Genomic DNA, 18,965 nt, shown 5'->3' on the forward strand with positions numbered 1-18,965 from the left:
GTATTAATATTTTTTTATTTTAAATTAACAAACATTTGGTTTTAATTTGAATACATGCAAGTTCTTGTCACTAAAATACATGCTGAAGTTAAGTGTGAACTTAAATGAAATTAACCAGAAAGTGGTATAAGTGAGCAAGGTTTAATTGATTGATTCAATACCAATTCCATTACATTAAGTACTTAAATAAAGCTAATTTTTGAGATTTTTTCTTAATTAAAATAAATTATGAACGCTTTAATAGTCGTTTGCTTAAGTTGTTATAGATTTCATGGCCGCGGTAATATGATCGTCCAGTGGTAGGCTCTCATCCATAGAAGGATGACGATATTTTTCCAAAAAGTAACATGTGCCATTGCCGGCATTGAAAAATTCCTTTGGTAGGCAAGAGGGATCTCGGGGTTGTAAGTTGAAATCAAATCCAGGATGCTTAATAAGCCATCTATTATAAGTAGTAAGAAGTAAAACAAAATAGAAGTTTAATTTAACCCTCTCGGGCGATTAATATCAACAACTTACTCTCTTGTGGTGGGACTAACATTAATTTTACAAGCCTCACTGCCCGATTCAAACTTATTGGCAATAGTAACATTATGACCAAACAAACAGTAACGTGGCATTTTACGTCCTACAACTCCTGCCAAAACAGTGCCAGTATGTAAACCAATGCGCATTTTGATTTGCTCACCATCATGGGTTATTTGTCTGGAACAAGCATCTACCATTTTCAATGCCATCCAAGCCACTTTGTGAGCATCATAGATTGAAGCTCGATGTAGACCACTGGCCACACAATAGGCATCGCCTATAGTCTCCACTTTGTAAACATCGAACATGTCACAAAACTCATCGAAATCTTTGTATAAACTTTCCAGCATACTGATGACCATAAAGGGTGTAGCTCTAGAACAAATGCTGGTAAAGCCTACAATGTCACTGAAGAGTATGGTGACATCGGGATAGGTCTTGGCATCAATACTAGCACCCAACCATAAACGTTCAGCAATTTCGGCTGGGAAAATCAAATGCAAAAGACTGACATTCTTTTTACGTTCTTTGGTTACAGCCGCATTTGCCTCTTCTATAGAACTTTTAAGTTTATCCATACGCCTGCGTAAACCATCTTGAGCTCTGGCCTGTTCTCCCACTAAAATCACTTCGCGTGTAGCATCATGTAATGGTATATCGGAGATGAAAAGACCATTACAGGTCAAGCCATCTAAACCATCCAAAAACGGAGAACCCATGAAGAGTAAGGAATTCGATTCGGGACAGTGTACCATTTGGCCTTTGATTTCCAGACCCTTTAAGTAAATAATAAAGGGTAGTAAAAAGAAATTATTTTTAATTAAAAATTACACTTACTTTAGCTGTAAATTCCTGTACATCAGGGGGATTTTTTAAAGCAATTAAAAAGGGTGTATAAGTACGGCGTACAATATCTCTAAACTTCATGTTTAAACCCTTGGGACGTTTAAAATCAAAATAGGTGGTAGCCAAACAGCCATAATCTGCTAAAAAGGGTTTATACAATTTGCTAAAACCACGACCTGTGGAAATATTTTTTAAATTATAAACGAATACATATCTTTGTTTTTGATTTCTTGACATACCCAATTGTACCAGTTCCAAGTCTTCATTCATTATAAAATGCCAAGGAAAAGCTTTGCAAAATGAGCTGGAATTCATTGATAAATCGGCAGCGCTAGTAGAATTGCTACGTTGCATGGGCAGTTCTTCGGCTTTCAATACCTGTGACTCTCTAGCATGACCGTCTTTAGCCAAAGAAAACAAATAACGATAACGACGACAATCTCCCTCTACAGGCTCTATTTTTATATTGACCTGTAGATTAAACAGTATACGAGTCAAGGCCTTTAAAGAACCCAATAACAACCAAGCAATTACAGGACGTTCGGAAGTGAAAATTAGTTCACCATCACCAGCACAAACAAAGCCAGTGTCGCTGCAGTCCTCTTCCTGTGAATGAAATAAAATGTGATTGATTGCCTTCTTTGATTTTTGTGTGCAATTGCGTACCTCTTGAAATTTCAAAACATCGTATACTCCATCCAAGGAACCCAAAAACTCTTGCAATTCAGTACCCAAACAGCGAAAAGCTCTTTCTATGATTCCCGTACAGCAAGATATTATTAGCTCTTCCCCCAACAGTACTAATATCTCACTAGCACTCGATTCATCCATTTCCAAAAGAATGTCTTGTATATCACCCAGATAATCATAATTGGGTATATTTTTCAAAGTATCCAAATCAATGCGTCTGAAAGTATATATTTTTATAAATTTTGATAATTTAAGGAATATTTTTGATAAAGGAGTTAATCAAAATGGTGCAAGAATATTTAATCCTGGATTTATAAAGTTATCAATGATTTGTTTTTGGTTTATTAAACAGTTTTTCCATTAAAAGATTACTGTCATAGAGCATTAGTTTTTATTAATTTGAGAATTAGTGTTTATGATACTAAATTCGATATATTTTACACCTTTTTTTATATCTTTAATATATACTACATACTTTAATAACTGAAATAAGTTAAACTTGAGCAAATCATAACGCTGTTATACACTGAAAATAATCCTATTCCATGCCTAATATGTACGAAAAATTTCATACTTTGTGCGAAATGTTTCATTGTTTCACTCCACAAAATTGCACGCAATATTTTAGTATTATAAAAAGGAAGAAAAATTCGTTAATGTTGTTACGAAAAAAGTTTTTTACATTCGTTAAATATTGCATACTTTAAAAATATATTACAAAAGGTTTTCATATTTTTGCATTGACAAAATATTTCGGATTATGTATACAATTTTCGTAAATATAACGAAAAAGTGGTTACGAAATATTATTCTTCTCAGTGTACTATTTCTTTTATAGTTTCGTTAATGTTACAGGTACAAGTGATGACATTTAATCACGCAATTTGTGTATGAAATTATTTAACAAGTGCCATTTAAATTAAGTATTTTGTTTGTAACTAAAAAGCGTGAAAGGCGAAAAGCTGTAAACCCCTGCTTATGACACCTTTATTGAATAAATGGAGAAAGTAATCCGGTGAGATAAACGAATTTATTTTAAGGACAAACGTTATCCTCGTTTTGGTTGAACTTATTGGCTTAAAGTAGTTATAGATAAATGCATATTTCGGCTCTTGGTCTTTTGCTACTAGTTTCGATGTTTGTATAACGCAAGAATTTTGTCCTTTCCTGTTAGAAACTATAATTTTTCCTACACCTCCTAAATTTATAAACTGTTAGGGATTTATAACACAATGTGTGTATGAAAGTATTGAAAGATGAGTCAATACATGATGAAGATATTTGTATATAATAAATATTATGAAACGATTATCTTGACTAAACGATTAAATCTGCACGAGTAGAATAAGTAGCTTTTGAGCTACTTGAACTTACAATTTTGAAATATTTGGCCAGCTTTGATTGTATTTCGAAATTAAAGATGTAACAGCAGTATTTAAGTCCTCGTTCTAAAAAAAAAAAACACTTTATTATTAAGTAAAATTTAAAATTAAGATTAACCATACCGAAGGAGCTGTCAATAGCTGTATGGCCATTTGCAAATGGGTTAATGTAAGAGCATCATCTGGTTGTTCATCATCTTCCAAGGTCCAATTGGCAGAAGGTTCCGCCACCACTGAGGGTTGACGTGGCAATGAATCAGTGCGACGAAAATAAGGACAAGCCATTGTAAATGTCAACAAGAGCCTCTTCAAAAGCCAGTCAGTCAGTCAAACAAACAGGCAGCAGCTGCAGTAGGCAATGACAAATCTAAAAGGAATGCATAAGGAAAAAAGATAGTAATTGAAGTACAAAGAAAAAAGACTAAAATGAAATACATACACAAAAGAATCTAACTAAAGAGCAATTCAAATGTATACTAAGTATTGAATGAATAGTTTGAACTAAAATTCGTGATATAATAGGGGGTAGAATAAGGGTAAGGGGTTAACGGAATACTATTTGATAAAAGTGCCTTCTAATTACCTTTTCAAGTTCAATGTTAAGAATTAAATCAAATGATTTTGAATAACTGAATTTTAAACAAGGTTTTTCTATTTAAATACATTTGAACGCAAATTTTATTTCCTTAAAAACACACACACATGGACATAAATGTTAAATAGATTTACACATACATAGATTAACCGAAATGTAGTGCAGTAGGGTCATGTATGTATATTAAAATATAAAATTAAGGATACACACACAATAAATAAGAGATATATTTTCTTTTTATTATTATTACTTTTGTGAAAAACGGAAGTTTATTTGAGATTACTTAACAAATAAGGAACGTTACTCTTTTAATACATTTTATTTTTTATTGTTTTAAAAATCTACTTACTTTTTAATAAAAATGTTTCTTCAATTCTTTATTAAATTGTAATTCACCTTAAATTTTTTATTTTTTTTTTTGTTTAAGACATTTTCTTTGGTTTTCTTTTTCCTTGAAATGTCAACTTATTTACTTGCCAGAAGTACAGGAACTAAAAGGACATTTGTGTCAGTGGGTTTTTATTCCAATTATAACACAGTAGAACAAAAGCTTTTTTATTGTAAGCTTTATAACTGTAAATAATAGAGTACGGTATTGCGCATACGCCATATTTTCAAGTTTATGTTAATGCTTTTAGATGAAGCTTTAATTAAAAGCTTTTGTTATAAAAAGTTTCAGGTTTGTTTACTTTTAGAAAGTGAAATCTAAGCGTATATTCATAATAAACACCTGTTGAATTGTTTATTTACTTAATTTTTTCTCATTCTACCTCTCTCTTTTTGTTTCAGCTCTTTCAATTCGCTCTCATTTCATTATTTAATTCTCTGTTATTTTTCTACAAAGTAGCTTTTAAAGAGCTAAACGCAAGAGTAAATATTTAAAGTCCATACTCTGATAATAGTTTGATAATAAAATTTTTGTTGTACTACTGTTCAAGAGGCAATGTATTTGGGGGTCTGGGCAGCGGTAATGTTTGAAAGCTAAACAAACTACAATTGAGTTTTATTTGTTGTTGATAAAAATTGAAACTGCTCTGTCTCTGGCAACAAGAAAAAAGAACTCATACACCATACAGATTATTGCTATTTTTATTTAGAGAAATATTTTGTTCAATACATCAACTAATTACCACCACTCAGTTGTTTGTAGTCAATTAAGCGAATCGGTCGGTTGTCTGCTTTTAAGGTGTGATTAAATTGGAAAAAGTTTAAACTATTTAACAAATTGTTAAAATCATATATTAAACAACATATTTTTTTGTTTTTAGTGTTACTTTTTATTTGCTTTGCACGCATTGCTTTTCAATTCTAAAAGAGGCTGTCCAGAGAAACTTTAAAATGACGGATGTCAAACAATTTGTAAGTCATCATTTATTTTACCTCTCATCGCCCTCAATAACAAGACGTCAAAGTTCAAAATTTAGTTTTGTATGTTTGAGTATAATTTTTATCAAAATTTGATTTAGTTTATTTCTTTATGCAATTTATTCACTTCCTATTTATCATTAAATAACATTTTTTATTGTTATCACTTGTGGTTTGTACATCCGGCAACCTTTGCATTTACGTGCATTAAGTCCTTGCGCGCCCTTTATGCGTTTATAAGTAAAAAGCTTATTTAATGAAACCAATCGTTTGTTGTTTTCGCAAGTGTCCTTGACCTTGTCCATCTTGTGTTATCTGTTTTCTATGTATAAATAGAAAAAAAGCTTTTGAAGGATTTAAGTTGTAGAGGCAAAAAGCTTAAATTTGCTATTTATAACTAAATTTTCTTTTCAAAAGTATTCCTTTGATGGATTTAGCAACAAAATTTTGTTTGCTTTTATTAATGGGATTTGTTATCGTAGCAATTGAAAACTTTTTTAATCTTATCGACATTAAGCGATTTAGTTTGTATATTTTTGAGTACTTAATATTGTCCATTATTAATTTAAATAAGCAATATTATCGTTTAGGAATATGTTTCCGTTAGTTTGCATTCAAAATTTATCACTTTAATCATTAAAGTTTTAAATAATGACCTTTGTTTACAAATTATATTGAACTACATTTTTAATTCTTTAATACATGCTTCTAGAACTTAAAAAAGCTTTTTGTCCTAAAAACTTTTTTTACGAAAAAGTTTCAAAGAATCTATTTTAAGATAGGTTTTTGTATTAGATCTTCTTAATACTTTTTGTATTACCTGTAAAAAAGCTTTATTTGTCAAAAAGTTAAAAAAAGTTATTAGATAACAGCTTTTGTGCCTTAATCTTAATTTAAGCGAAGAAAAACAAAGAAAATTATAACTATTTTTATTTTAAAAAAAGTTTTTATAATAAATCGCTTTTTCCATGACATTCTCTCATAAATATTCTTTTAATAACTTTGAACATTCTTATAAAATTGTCACATACCGAATAATTTGCTTTTAAATATTTTCACGTTCCGTTGATATAATTGTTGTCACCTCTAAAATGGAATTACTAAAAAAAGTTTTTGGAAAATAATACTTATTCATAAGCAACATTTTATTTTATAAAAAGTTTATAAAACAAAATATCCATACGAAATTCGATTTATAAATCGTCATTCATTTTTGCATATTTCGAAATCATTCCTCGTCATAAAATTAACTGAAATATTTACATTACAGTTAAAAAGCCAAGGTCCAAAATTGCTACCATTTTTTGTATTTGTAATTATATATTTTGCTTGTGTACGAGATCCACATGGTGAATTATGGACAACTCTATTGAAATGTGCACCAATTTTCTGCTTAATGTTGTACATTATTTTGAAGGGAATAAATTTAACGAAAGAGTAAGTTTCAAATCAAAATGTCTTTAAGAAACAATACTAAATCCCCATTACTTCGATTTAGCTGTAGATATTCCCAGATAATTTTATTAGGCTTAATATTTTCGAGTGGTGGCGATGCTCTTTTAAACATAGATCTCTTCCCCCATGGCATGGGTTCATTTGCCTTGGCTCAAATCTGCTATATATTTGCTTTTGGTTTTAAACCATTGAAATGGTTGATAGCGGTTCCATTGTATTTGGCAGGCGCAGCTTGTAAGTATTACTATAGTTTCAAAGTTTAAGTTGTTAATTTGCGAAATTATTTTTTCAGTGGTCGCCATTGTTTTTAAGGATCTAGATGAAATTTTAGTTATTGGTCTTCCTGTTTATGTTTTCCTCTTATTGACAATGTGCTGGCGTTCTTTGGCCCGTGCTGTAGACAGTAAATGTTACCTTCACATTTTCTGTGCCGTTGGCAGTGTGTTTTTTGTCATCTCTGATGGTTTGATTGGTGTCGATATGTTCCTAATTAAAGTGCCACATGCTAGGGTAAGTTTTGTTTCTCCCGTAAAAATTTAGTAATAAGTTTCATAACTTTTTTCGTTTCTTTTAGATTTGGATTATGTCTACTTATTATTTGGCTCAGTTTGCCATTGCTTTGAGTACCGCCACTGAGTTAACCAAAAAGAAATCACCAAAAAACTTGAAGGGGCGCCAGATGAGCGCCCGCCAACATGTGAAAACTAAATAAAGACTGAATATGTTTATGAACACATATCTACACAACTTCTTCCTACTAGTAAACACAAACCAAATTGTTCAATGTCTTATCCACCAGTTGTAACCGACGTACTTCCATTTGTTAGAAATTCCCACGTTTTTTTAAGTATTTGACTCTCTTGTTAACTAGTTATAGCAGAAGAATATTAAGTTTCTTATTTAAATGCATTTATTGAAGTATTAATTGTAATTCTATAACTAAACTTTAATGTTTATCCTATATATAGTTAATTAAATAAAAAACGATGAAGGAAAGACCTTTTATAAAAAAACTTTTTATTTACCCTTTTACTGTAAAAACATATTTTGCACTTTAAAATATTTTTATACCAATAATAAAAAGATTAAAAAGTACTTATATTCACGACAAACATAATTAATAAAATACTCTAATAATTTATAAAGAAAACTCATTCATTTACATTTCTGCAAAGTAACGTTAAGTTAGTTCAACTACTTGTCACTGCATATAAAGTGGCGCCACTATATATGCGTTACTGCTGTAGTATTTTCAATGAACAATTTTAACAGTTTTATTATTTAACATTCCTATTAAACTGTAACTGGTAGTGTTTGCATGTACAGTGAATCAATTAAGTTTTCTACTTCGCTTATTAAGTGCATTTAGGTTTATAAATAAATTAAAAAAATAAATAGAGAGTAAATTTTTCAATTATTGAATAAACAAGAGCATTATGTTTATATATTGATAGATTTTGACTAATTTAAATTCATTTATACATACAAATTATACTTAAATCTAAACACTTTTGCTTTTAAAGGAATCTAATTCAATTTTAGATTTGAAAATTCGATACACATAGACCAAAGCAAATATAGAGTATGATTTGAATATGGCCTCAGAGTTTCCCCAATATATTATGTTTGAATACGGCTCCTAGGTATTCAGAAATTATAATATCAACAAATTAGTGGTAAAAATTTTAAATATGTACTCCGTTCGTATTTCTGATTACAACTGAATACGTACATTACTTTTATAACCAAAATTTGGCCCTATGACTATCTGGCAGCCTGTGGGGTTCTGATAATGAAAACCTTTTTCTCGGTATATTGCAGCATTGCTTTTACTTCATGTATTATTAAAATTTAGTTCAAAGTATATATTGAAAACTTTAAAGCATTTACCGCGGAATCTTTTTTAACGCTCTCAAGAAAGTGATATTTTTTATATTCTATGTGGAATGAGTTCGGCCGATATGAAATTAATAAAAAAAAGTTTTAACACTAATGTTCATATTTTTTCATATTGAACTCATTTATTATGTATTTTAGCTTTATGTTTTTTGGGTTTGATTTTTCTTGCCTGTGAACGTTTTGATATAAATAAAATTACTAATATTTTGATGCCAGCATAAACCACTTCAGCCAGACTTAGTATTGATGCACCCAATGATAGACCTAAGATACCGCCAAACTGAGCTATCAAATCAAATACTGTATAATCCAAACGAGCTTCATATTTTGTCACCACTCCCTGACCTATATAAATGTCACCTTGTATTTGAGGATAACTGGCATTAATACTATAAAACAATGTAACATTTTAAAAGTTACACAATTAAAATTATAAATTACTACTCACTTTGGCAACATATTGGAATTTAAACTAATTAAGTAAACCAAGGAATAACAATTATCCACACAATCACAGAGAAGACCTCGACGGGAATCCATTATATATTGATCTTGAAAAGGCTTTTTAATATAAGTAAATATATCTGTAAATTCAAATATAAATAAAATGTAAGTTAAAACCACTATTTAAAGAATACCCACCTCTATTTTCATAAATACATTGAAAATCCGATACGGTGCATTCCTTTATGTCTAAGTAAAAATTTGGATTAAAACTATTTAAATATTTTACAACAAAAGACAATACTTACTAGCTTTCGGAAAGAACCAGGTTAAAGTACAGTTGCAAATTTTAATTAAATTTTTTTGTTGACATTTAACATAACAGTTTAATTGATTAAACGGTAAACGTTCTATTCGATCATAACGATTTGATTTTTCATCCTTGAGAATAGACAAGAAAACGTAACTATAAATAAGAATTAAAAAAAAAACAAGTAAAACTATACTTACAGCAAAAATACATCTTCTTCTATGTGGAGGCAAACGTCTAGTATTTGTGGAAGTTTCAGTTATTGTGGGTGTTATGGCTAAATAGCTTTTGGTATTGGGTAGAAAGAAATGTGTAAGCGATTCACTCCATTCATCGGACTCTTTAATCATGACCTTATTTTTAGTAATAGTGTTGATTAAAATTGTTTATTGCATTTAATATGAGTGATACTTACATCGATGCCAAATTGTGTTGTAGCTTGTTGCCTTTCATATGTTTTATTAAAGCGTAGAGTAAATTTTAAACCAGAACCTTCACCTGCTTTGCGTATTTTCCAAGGATAGAAAGCATCCGTTATCTGCATTAAAACTAAGTTATTGACTGCACTATTAAATCAAATACTATTAAAATACCTTTTTCTTTCTTGACTCCTCCGACACCATTGAATTGAACACCATGCAAATGCCCTTTTCGGTGCGTTCTGCCACAAAAATTTTACAACAATCATAAACTGTGTCATCATAGACACACTCCACAAACAATTCATCACAACGAAAAGCCATAAAATTGGCCAAATCGTATAGAGGTATTTCATCTATAATTTTGGGTATTGTTTGATTCTTTAACAATGCCAAACGATCTAGTCTAGACAGATTCATATCATCCAAACACTGTAATACATCATAAAATATATCCCTCAAGTTCTTATCGGGATAAGGTGGTAGAAATTTTTCTTCTGCAGCCTTATAACGCAACCAATTGACATGATCCCAGGGACATAAGGCTACCGCCGGAAAGTTAATCTTATAAATGGGCATTTGTGAAGTCTCCACTACTGTTTTAATCTGCTGCTTATTATGACGACTAGCCAGAGACATGTACATGATAATGCAAGTGATAACGGCAGCAATTACCACAAACAGCCAAAATAAACGCTCCTTCCAGCGGAAGTCCTTCTCCCAAATGTAACAAACACCATGAATACTATTGGTAAAGTATTTAATTTGTTGTATCATGCGATCATGTAGCCTCACTTGCTGCTGTTCCTTGGTCGTTGGTGGCTGAAAGGTTATCAAACCTTTGGGATGGCGAAAGTTTGTGTTTTTATAGCGCACCAATTCCTTATCATAAATCATTTTGTTGTCTTTGTCTGCTGTTACTGGCCCTAGTGACTTTAGCCTTCTGGCTAAAACTATAAAACTAAATCAAAGTGTTGATGAAATACAGACATTTTATGGTTGCAAATTGAATATATTCCTTTTTTTGGCTTGGTGTATGATAAAATAATTTCAATGGGGTTGAACATTAAACTTCAATTAACAGTTAATATAGTAATTTGTATTAATTTAGGGGTAACATAAAATTGACAAAAGTGTTGAGTGAAATTATTACTTTTTTATGAATATATTTTATTGCTTTTTTCTGTTCTACTGTTATTTCCTCAAACTGAATTTAGAATGATAATTTAGAATGGTCACATTAAATGTCAATTGCTATAACAAAATAAAGTCTAAGAAATGATTTTAAAAATGTATATGTTTTTTATTAAGGCATTAAAATAGTGTTTGTCATATCCAAATTCGAAATCAATTTCTAAAATATCATTAAATAATATTCCTGTAGTAATTTTTACACATATCCTTAAGCTCAATTTCAATATAGACCACATAAATTGCGTTTGCTTTCAGTCAAGAGTTTGTAGTGTGTATATGGAGTTTCTTCATAAATTTGCCACCTACTGATAGACGTCATTTCGAATACATATTTATATTATAATTTTCCATGTTAAAGTCCCTCGAGCATACATGTTGGAAATAAAGTTATATGACAGCAACATGCAACATTACACCTCACATGCATTTCACTGCAACTTAAAATCACTCTTGGCTATATAAGTATTTGAATATTTTCTAGGGTATTCAATAATTCTGGGTTTTCTTTAAAGCGAATCGAGCAAAACAATTCTAAAGTGCTTTTATATGAAGCAAGTACTTGCCACAATTGCTGACAAGTAATTAGAAATAGTCCATGTACAGATGTACATTGTATGTACATTGAAACACTTATAACTAGTTTTACAGCGAAGATGACTAATAAATTAGAAAGTTGTCATATAACACATTTCCAAGATTTTGAGTTATTGAGTTTTTTTTAATATTTTCCATTAATATTTTAAATTTTGTTAATTCGAATCTGCAATAAATATTTGGAAATTCAAACCCTATCTCACAAATGTGAAGGGTAAAAATAAAAATTTTTCGAAAACTTAAAAACGCGCGTAAAATCAAAAATCTACTTAAGTATAAAATTAATCAGTCTCATTTCAATTCAAAAAATTTCGAGCAATTTATCGATTAAATTTATTCGGTTAATCAAATAAATCCTTAACGTTTAAATGCTCTAATATTTACTATGGCCACACTTCTATAGATTTACATTTGTATAACTTCTTCTTATGCTGCATTTATATTTGGAGACCAAATAATGTTGACATTTTAACGCATTCACACTCGCCAGAGTCCATTGTACTGAATGTGTACACATCAAATGTTACATCAAATTGCTTTTTACTACAATGACAAATAATTCCGGCCTTTTTCATGTTTAAAATTCAGATGTTATTAAGCTGATTCGCAAAATTGTGTAAGTAAATATATCGTCGGGAGAAAAGCATTAATATTATTTTGTAGTCTTGCATATTACTTCAGTTCAGTTATATTGGAGCTAAAAGTTTTCTAGTATAACATAGAGCAACAAAATTTCAGATCCAGAGAATAAATTGTACATTTCTTATGGACAGAGCAGTGCTAAGTCCTTAGAATTTTAAAAAGTTTTTGAAATATAGTGTCGTAAATACTGGTCATATAAGTCTAGAATCATCTTGACTTTTAGATGACATAACAGTGTCTTCACGCTGTTATTATAACTCAACATCAACTATGTCCAAAATGTGATATATAAATGCTGAAATCAAAATCTGATTAAGCAATACTAAAAATCCTTTATAAAAGTTATTGCATTGTTAAGTCCATTTTCATTTTAATTGTCCATATATAAGAATAAACCGATATGTGCATGCAACAAATCCTTTATCAGGTAGCAAATGTTTTAAATATGAAATATTTCAATCAACTTAATCTTTTGTTAACATCTTTTATTATTTTCTGATTTAAAAGAATCACAAACCTAAGCGAATTAAATTGTCACTCACGTTCAGTTGGAAATAAGGAAGTGTTATGATTGGGCTACTAACTATCAGGCCTGGTAAATGAAGTATTATAGCACACGTCACATGACATGTTAAGGATTACATATGTGTAAAATAATAAATCTAAATAAACAGACTTTAACTTTTATACAAATCTTCCCCAATTTTTCCACCAAAAAATTAATAATTTTTGTCTAAACTTTATTTAGAATTCATAACGATTGCGATAAAAATTATTTTCCCATTATGTATGCATTTTGTAAATCCCTGCAACTCATTTTAAATGCAAATTTGAATATATACTAAAATATATTTTAAAAATAAGCTACAAATAAGCTTTACCAAATAACCCCTCTAGCCTTTTTTTTTAATTTTTGTCTAAATTTATTTAGAATTTGTAATTATTATAAAAATTTTTTCCCATTATTTTGTAAATCTCCACAACTCCTTTCTATTTTCAAAATGAGCTTTAGTGTTTTACAAAATGTCCCCCCTTAATTCTTACGCACTTAAGTTATATCACTAAGCTTGGGCAACACTTTGTTTCACCAACTGCAAATTGTTCTTAATGAAGCAAGTGGCACCACGATAAGCCCATTCACAGGCGTTGGAACCCTGTTCATTCTTATCAACACAGGAAGCAATCTTGGCATGAAGAACATCATCATGATTGGCTTCGGCATGACTGCCCAATAACTGTTGGTGAATATTTTCGACATTGAAACCCGAGGTGGTATCGAACAAACCAAATTTGGAGAAAACACACTTCAAGTAGCACTGGGTAGTGGCATCATTGGGATATTGCCATTTTTTGTACTGCTCCACTTGAGCCTCAGGAATTTGAAGTTCAGTAACGCATTCATTGCGATATTGCAAGAGATTCTCACGAGTTTTCACCACATATTCGGCAGAGGTCTAAGGAGGGAAAATATAATTAATATTTTTATATAATTAAACTATTTTTGAAATTTTACAACTTACCAAGGCGAAGAATAAACAAATGGCTGCGTAAACTTTCATTTTTAATGTCTCTGTTACCGTTGCTCAAAATAAACTGATGGTTTGGTGTTTCTTAGTGCCACTATTTATACTGTTATCCCCTTTGTGGTTTAGAACTATAAATTCATTACCTGATTTGGGTATGTTAGAAGGGTATTACCTGCTGGTCTTTGTATTTTTAAATGATCCTTTTTATCTCCCTTTATTTAAATAAAAGATTAGGGCACTCAGTTTACACTATACTCCGCAGAATTATATTAAATGCATTTTAAATTCCGTATAAATGTTCTACTAATCTCTTAGTTTTACAGCTATATTCCTTAAGGTTTTTATAAATAAGGATGTCTGAAATTTGTTTAACAACATCTACCAACCCGGGATTGAGTCTGAACAAAACCAAACAAAAAATTATCTGAACCCACAGGAATTAACTGAATTATATTAATTTTTGCAACATTTTATCGTATTTAAATAATTTCAAAAATTTTACTGTGTTAAAAACACTTTCCTCGGATTTCCAATTAGCAGATTATACTTCGATATTTAATATTAGTGTTAGAATTGAAAATTTTGCAAAATGGACTTACGTACGTACCGTTACTAAATTACCGGCACTGTAATGTTCATTAAACTGAAATCAATATTTTTTCTCATTCAATTGTACTTAATAAATATTAATTTTTGTTGTTTTATTTCATTTTACTGGTAATTTTCCACTTACAACTGCAGCAGGTAAAAATTGAATTAAAACTAAACCTAAATGACATGAATACTACGAAACCACTTTAACTAAATCACTACACAATTGTTGGTGTTTGAATTGAAATCTTTGGTATTGACATTTTTTTGTAGTTATCTTCTTTTCTTTACATTTAGTTTGTTGAATTTACATCCCTTTTCTGAGTTTCATCGTCTTCGCTGTTATTGTTATTCTTGTTCTTGTTATCATATTGCTGCACATGTGTTTGGAGACGTTTAATTTCTTTTCGTCTTTTCCAGCAAACAATGAAATCATGCAACAGCTCAATAATGCCAACCAGTGAAAGACCCAGAAATAGACCAGCAATGCCTCCATATGAAACTGTGAAACATATTTAAAACAGATTTTTAGATTTAAAATTTCTTATTTTCGAAAACTTTTTAATTATTTCAGTTACCTATCAAGTCCAGTAAATTGAAACATAACGTTGAACGATACGAAAATAATGTGTCTTGTTGATATTGGACCTGCAGATCGATATAATTTTTACCATGTGTTTCTCCTGTATTGTCGGTATTCACCATAGTCCTGTATTGTATGTAGTTACAGTTTGGATAGCATTTACAGTCCATTGTATTAAACTCAACATCATCTATGTTTTCGCCCAAAAAGTTACCCGTGGTTAATAGTGCACCTGGAAAATTTATATAGGAACATACATACATTAAATTTTACGCCTGATATAGATATATATATATATATTATATATATATATATATATATATATATATATTATATATATATATATATATATATATATATATATATATATATTATATATATATATATATATATATATATATTATATATATATATATTATATATATATATATATATATATATATATAGATAGGTAGATAGAATAGATGGATGGATAGATAAATAAATAAATAGATAGATGGATAGATAGATATATAGATAGCTAGATAGATAGATAGGTAGATAGATTGATGTTTAGATTTTTAAACAAGTTTTTATTTTATTAACGATTTATAAATCAAATTTCGTATGGAAATTTTGTTGTATAAACCTTTTATAAAATAAAGTGCTGTTTATAAATAAGGGGATTTGAATTTAAGAACTAAGTTAGAATGTATTAAGCCATCTAAAATTTCTGAAGAATCTATTATATTTCTATATTGTTTATATGTAAACCCAAACCTTATATAACAGAGTGAAATCAAAGATTTCGTTTCTACTTACTGCGATGTTTATAGATACATTTCAAATGTGAAACCCCGCACATCGGCAAAGATTTTCGGTTGCTGGAACTTCGCACAGCCATTGGTAATAAGTACGTGCAATTACAATTACTTTCAATATACAACAAACGACAATTTCGCATACATATTGAGCGACTTTTACCCAATAATTTTAGTTCATGCTAGTATATAGGTACAATATATTAATTATTCAAAATATATATTTCACTTCAAATTCATCTTACCGTAAAGTAGCAATGTCTGAGTTCCGGTTTCACGGAATGTATGTCATAATCAGCTGTAAAACGTAGAGGATTTACAGAGATTACTACACTTTCGCTATTTAAGTATATTATATCCGAGGTTCCAATTTCCTCTGGATCATGGACCATGGCCTGGTAAAAATTCACAAATTTTTATTAAATAATATTCAATTTTGAAAACTAAACATTAAGAATGTATAATGTAGTACAGAATATAAGGGTTAAATTCGGTTGTTGTAACCCACGTATTCATAAAAATAATAATATTGCATCATCCACAAAAATAACTTACCGCAACTTTTTCATAATAATTTGCAATAGCGCCACGTTTTATTAAAACCCGAAGTCCTGTCTGTAAGCCAGAATCAGACACCACCCAAGGCCATGTCGGAATTGGTTCCTGATTGCGTCAAAGATTCCAAAAACTTTTTAGTTGTTTTTTTTTTCAAAAATTGTTCTTGGTTTTTACTTGAACATTAATTACCTGAACATGCATTGAATTGAAAGAGTAACAAATTCCTTTATATGTTTCTATTTTACGAAATATATTGCAACAGGAGATTTTTGACCTCCGCCATGTGCATTCGGCAAATACATCCTCACATTCGAATGTTACATAAAACAACAAACTGCCCAAATCAAATAAAGAAAATGGATGAGGTTCTTCCTTCGCAGACAAATACTCCAAAAACTTTGCTTTTTTTAAACTTCTGTTGTCATCGTGACGTTGGGCTTGAATATGATGATGACTCTTATTGTGCTTTAAATCGAAAACATCAAACTCATTATCGTAATCCACTAGAGGTGACCACAAAACATCATTGAAAGCATGCAATAACAAGCGAAACTCTTGTATTTCCTTTTTGCTGCGTAGGGATGGTGTATCAAATGATCTGGTATTGTTTTGCATTCGCATTAGATTTATACCTCTCACAGGGCAAATGGTAACAGCTGGAAAGGGAATTTCTGACACATGAACATCAGTACGTTCAATAACGGTCTGTACCCAACTATTGAAATAACGACGTGAAGATAGAAGACAAACATAAATGGTGCAAATGGTGGCGAAGGCTACTATTAGCACACGCAGCAATCTGGCATTAAAATGGGTGATAAGTGGAATCGTCATTAATGGTGTTTGTTCACCGTCGTGGTATTACACATAATTGCAATAAAAGGAGTAGATTGTGGGACTTACTTGGCCTTTGGAGAATTATTGTTGGTCAGATAATAGTTCACACCTTTGTCTTTGCAGCGATTGCAATGAGGTGTTGTTGCTATACTTTCTTGTTGTGGTAGAACAGTCTCTGGACAGGCTGCTATTGTTGATGATGATGATGCTATAGTTGTTATAACTTCACATTTGTCCTGCATTTTGAAGTTGTTGTAAGTTTGCTTAAATTCCATTTGTTGTAGTGTTTTTTGATCTTTGTACTGAAAAGTTTCCTTATTATCTTGCTGCTGCTGCTTTTCGTTACTTTACCATTGAGTTCCAGTTGACAAATAGTTAAATATTTATTTCATTCTGACCTCTTTATATTAGTCTAATTACTCAAAAGCATATCAATTGACCTACTCTGTGGTGTGTTGGTATAATTAGTTTGTTGATTGATATTACTTATTTCCCACAAAATAATAGTTCCTTTCAAATTTTCTGAAATCACTTAAGTTTTGGCAGATATTCTGTTTTTAGAAATGTATGTATTTAATATTTCATGCGAGAACTTTTCCCCCATATATTGAGCAAATTTTCAAACCAAATAAATTTATTTGAATTTTAAGCTGTGTTAACGAGTATATTAATAATTTGTCTATTTTTGTATTTTTATATATCGGCCGAAACGAAATACTGTTTGTTCAGGTCTAAACATTTTTGATAATGTTTTTCTTCTTAATCAAACTATAGTAGTAACCATAATATTCGGATTAACTTTTTTAATACATCTAATTATTTCGTTATCAAAAACATGTTGATAAAAAGATTATCACCATAACACACACACGTTTAAACTACAACAGTAGTCCATTAAATAACTCTTCCTTCGTGTTCCGTTAGTATCAGTTTCAACAGGAAATATGTAAAGGTTGGAAAATATATTGTAAAAAGTTACTATACCATCATGGGAGGTACAAAGTAATACTTATGTTCATAGTTTGTGAGATTTTTTTTCATATACTTAGGTGATGGCGGCACGGCTTTGAAGGGGAAAATGCTAGACAATTTTATTCAAATATATTCCAAACTAATTATTTCTGTTTAGATAAGTTAATTTTAAATCATAGAAATCTAGAACTTGTTAACCTTGAACTGAATTTAATAATTCATTGAAAATCTGTGCAAATAGATGTTTAAAAGCAACACCATTTTCGAAGAAATAATTTTCCTTCAACATTGAATTTTTCATAAAATTTAAATTAATAAACTTTAACTACTTATTCCTTTTCATTTAAAAACTCATTTTTTATTTTCGTCTTATAAACTTAAATTAAATTTAGTTATTTCCTTTACATTTATCCATTTTCAATTGCATATGAAAACAACAACGTTTTGAGTACACATTTAACTGACATTTTCTTTTACAAACTATTTTTTACAATGTCTTTTATACATAATTTTACTAACTTAACTGTTGATGTTACTTAAAACAGGTAAAATAAAATGTAGTTCTTTTACTTGAAAAATATATTATGCATGACATTTTTATAATTAATTGCAAATTAGTGTGCTATATTAGTCCAAATAAGTATGATAACCTAGCTAGCAAATCATTGCTTACTATACTACACAGAGGGAAAAAGAAATATACACTTATGGTACCAAATTGACACCAAAGTGTTT

The 18,965-nt window shown here is 30.0% G+C and overlaps 5 protein-coding genes across 5 annotated transcripts; 1 reads left to right on the forward strand and 4 right to left on the reverse strand.

Moving 5' to 3' along the window:
- Nucleotides 1–17: 17 nt before the first annotated feature.
- LOC111690487 (head-specific guanylate cyclase) lies at nucleotides 18–4,525 on the reverse strand. Its single transcript, XM_023452974.2, has 8 exons — nucleotides 4,391–4,525; nucleotides 3,570–3,813; nucleotides 3,439–3,512; nucleotides 2,041–2,281; nucleotides 1,614–1,980; nucleotides 1,366–1,550; nucleotides 520–1,304; nucleotides 18–442 (listed from the first exon to the last, which is right to left on the reverse strand). Exons 2-8 carry the CDS (start codon nucleotides 3,729–3,731, stop codon nucleotides 253–255), a joined length of 2,004 nt encoding a protein of 667 aa, XP_023308742.1. The 5' UTR covers nucleotides 3,732–3,813; nucleotides 4,391–4,525; the 3' UTR covers nucleotides 18–252.
- A 647-nt stretch (nucleotides 4,526–5,172) lies between these two features.
- LOC111690489 (lysoplasmalogenase-like protein TMEM86A) lies at nucleotides 5,173–7,874 on the forward strand. Its single transcript, XM_023452976.2, has 6 exons — nucleotides 5,173–5,227; nucleotides 5,310–5,400; nucleotides 6,677–6,843; nucleotides 6,905–7,095; nucleotides 7,154–7,371; nucleotides 7,436–7,874. The coding sequence occupies exons 2-6, from the start codon at nucleotides 5,380–5,382 to the stop codon at nucleotides 7,571–7,573; spliced, it is 735 nt and encodes a 244-aa protein (XP_023308744.1). The 5' UTR covers nucleotides 5,173–5,227; nucleotides 5,310–5,379; the 3' UTR covers nucleotides 7,574–7,874.
- A 1,004-nt stretch (nucleotides 7,875–8,878) lies between these two features.
- LOC111690595 (pickpocket protein 19) lies at nucleotides 8,879–10,830 on the reverse strand. Its single transcript, XM_023453099.2, has 7 exons — nucleotides 10,108–10,830; nucleotides 9,930–10,052; nucleotides 9,715–9,867; nucleotides 9,513–9,645; nucleotides 9,403–9,453; nucleotides 9,209–9,344; nucleotides 8,879–9,149 (listed from the first exon to the last, which is right to left on the reverse strand). Exons 1-7 carry the CDS (start codon nucleotides 10,828–10,830, stop codon nucleotides 8,879–8,881), a joined length of 1,590 nt encoding a protein of 529 aa, XP_023308867.2.
- A 1,931-nt stretch (nucleotides 10,831–12,761) lies between these two features.
- LOC111690570 (general odorant-binding protein 99a) lies at nucleotides 12,762–14,000 on the reverse strand. Its single transcript, XM_023453075.2, has 2 exons — nucleotides 13,884–14,000; nucleotides 12,762–13,817 (listed from the first exon to the last, which is right to left on the reverse strand). The coding sequence occupies exons 1-2, from the start codon at nucleotides 13,920–13,922 to the stop codon at nucleotides 13,425–13,427; spliced, it is 432 nt and encodes a 143-aa protein (XP_023308843.1). The 5' UTR covers nucleotides 13,923–14,000; the 3' UTR covers nucleotides 12,762–13,424.
- Nucleotides 14,001–14,596: 596 nt separating this feature from the next.
- LOC111690593 (pickpocket protein 19) lies at nucleotides 14,597–17,594 on the reverse strand. The gene is made up of 7 exons (XM_023453098.2): nucleotides 17,325–17,594; nucleotides 16,611–17,220; nucleotides 16,419–16,526; nucleotides 16,109–16,258; nucleotides 15,865–16,045; nucleotides 15,059–15,295; nucleotides 14,597–14,982 (listed from the first exon to the last, which is right to left on the reverse strand). Exons 1-7 carry the CDS (start codon nucleotides 17,531–17,533, stop codon nucleotides 14,774–14,776), a joined length of 1,704 nt encoding a protein of 567 aa, XP_023308866.2. The 5' UTR covers nucleotides 17,534–17,594; the 3' UTR covers nucleotides 14,597–14,773.
- Between the last annotated feature and the right edge of the window lie 1,371 nt (nucleotides 17,595–18,965).

This window comes from Lucilia cuprina, chromosome 4 (genome assembly GCF_022045245.1).
Source record: "Lucilia cuprina isolate Lc7/37 chromosome 4, ASM2204524v1, whole genome shotgun sequence".
In the NCBI taxonomy this organism is placed as follows: domain Eukaryota; kingdom Metazoa; phylum Arthropoda; class Insecta; order Diptera; family Calliphoridae; genus Lucilia; species Lucilia cuprina.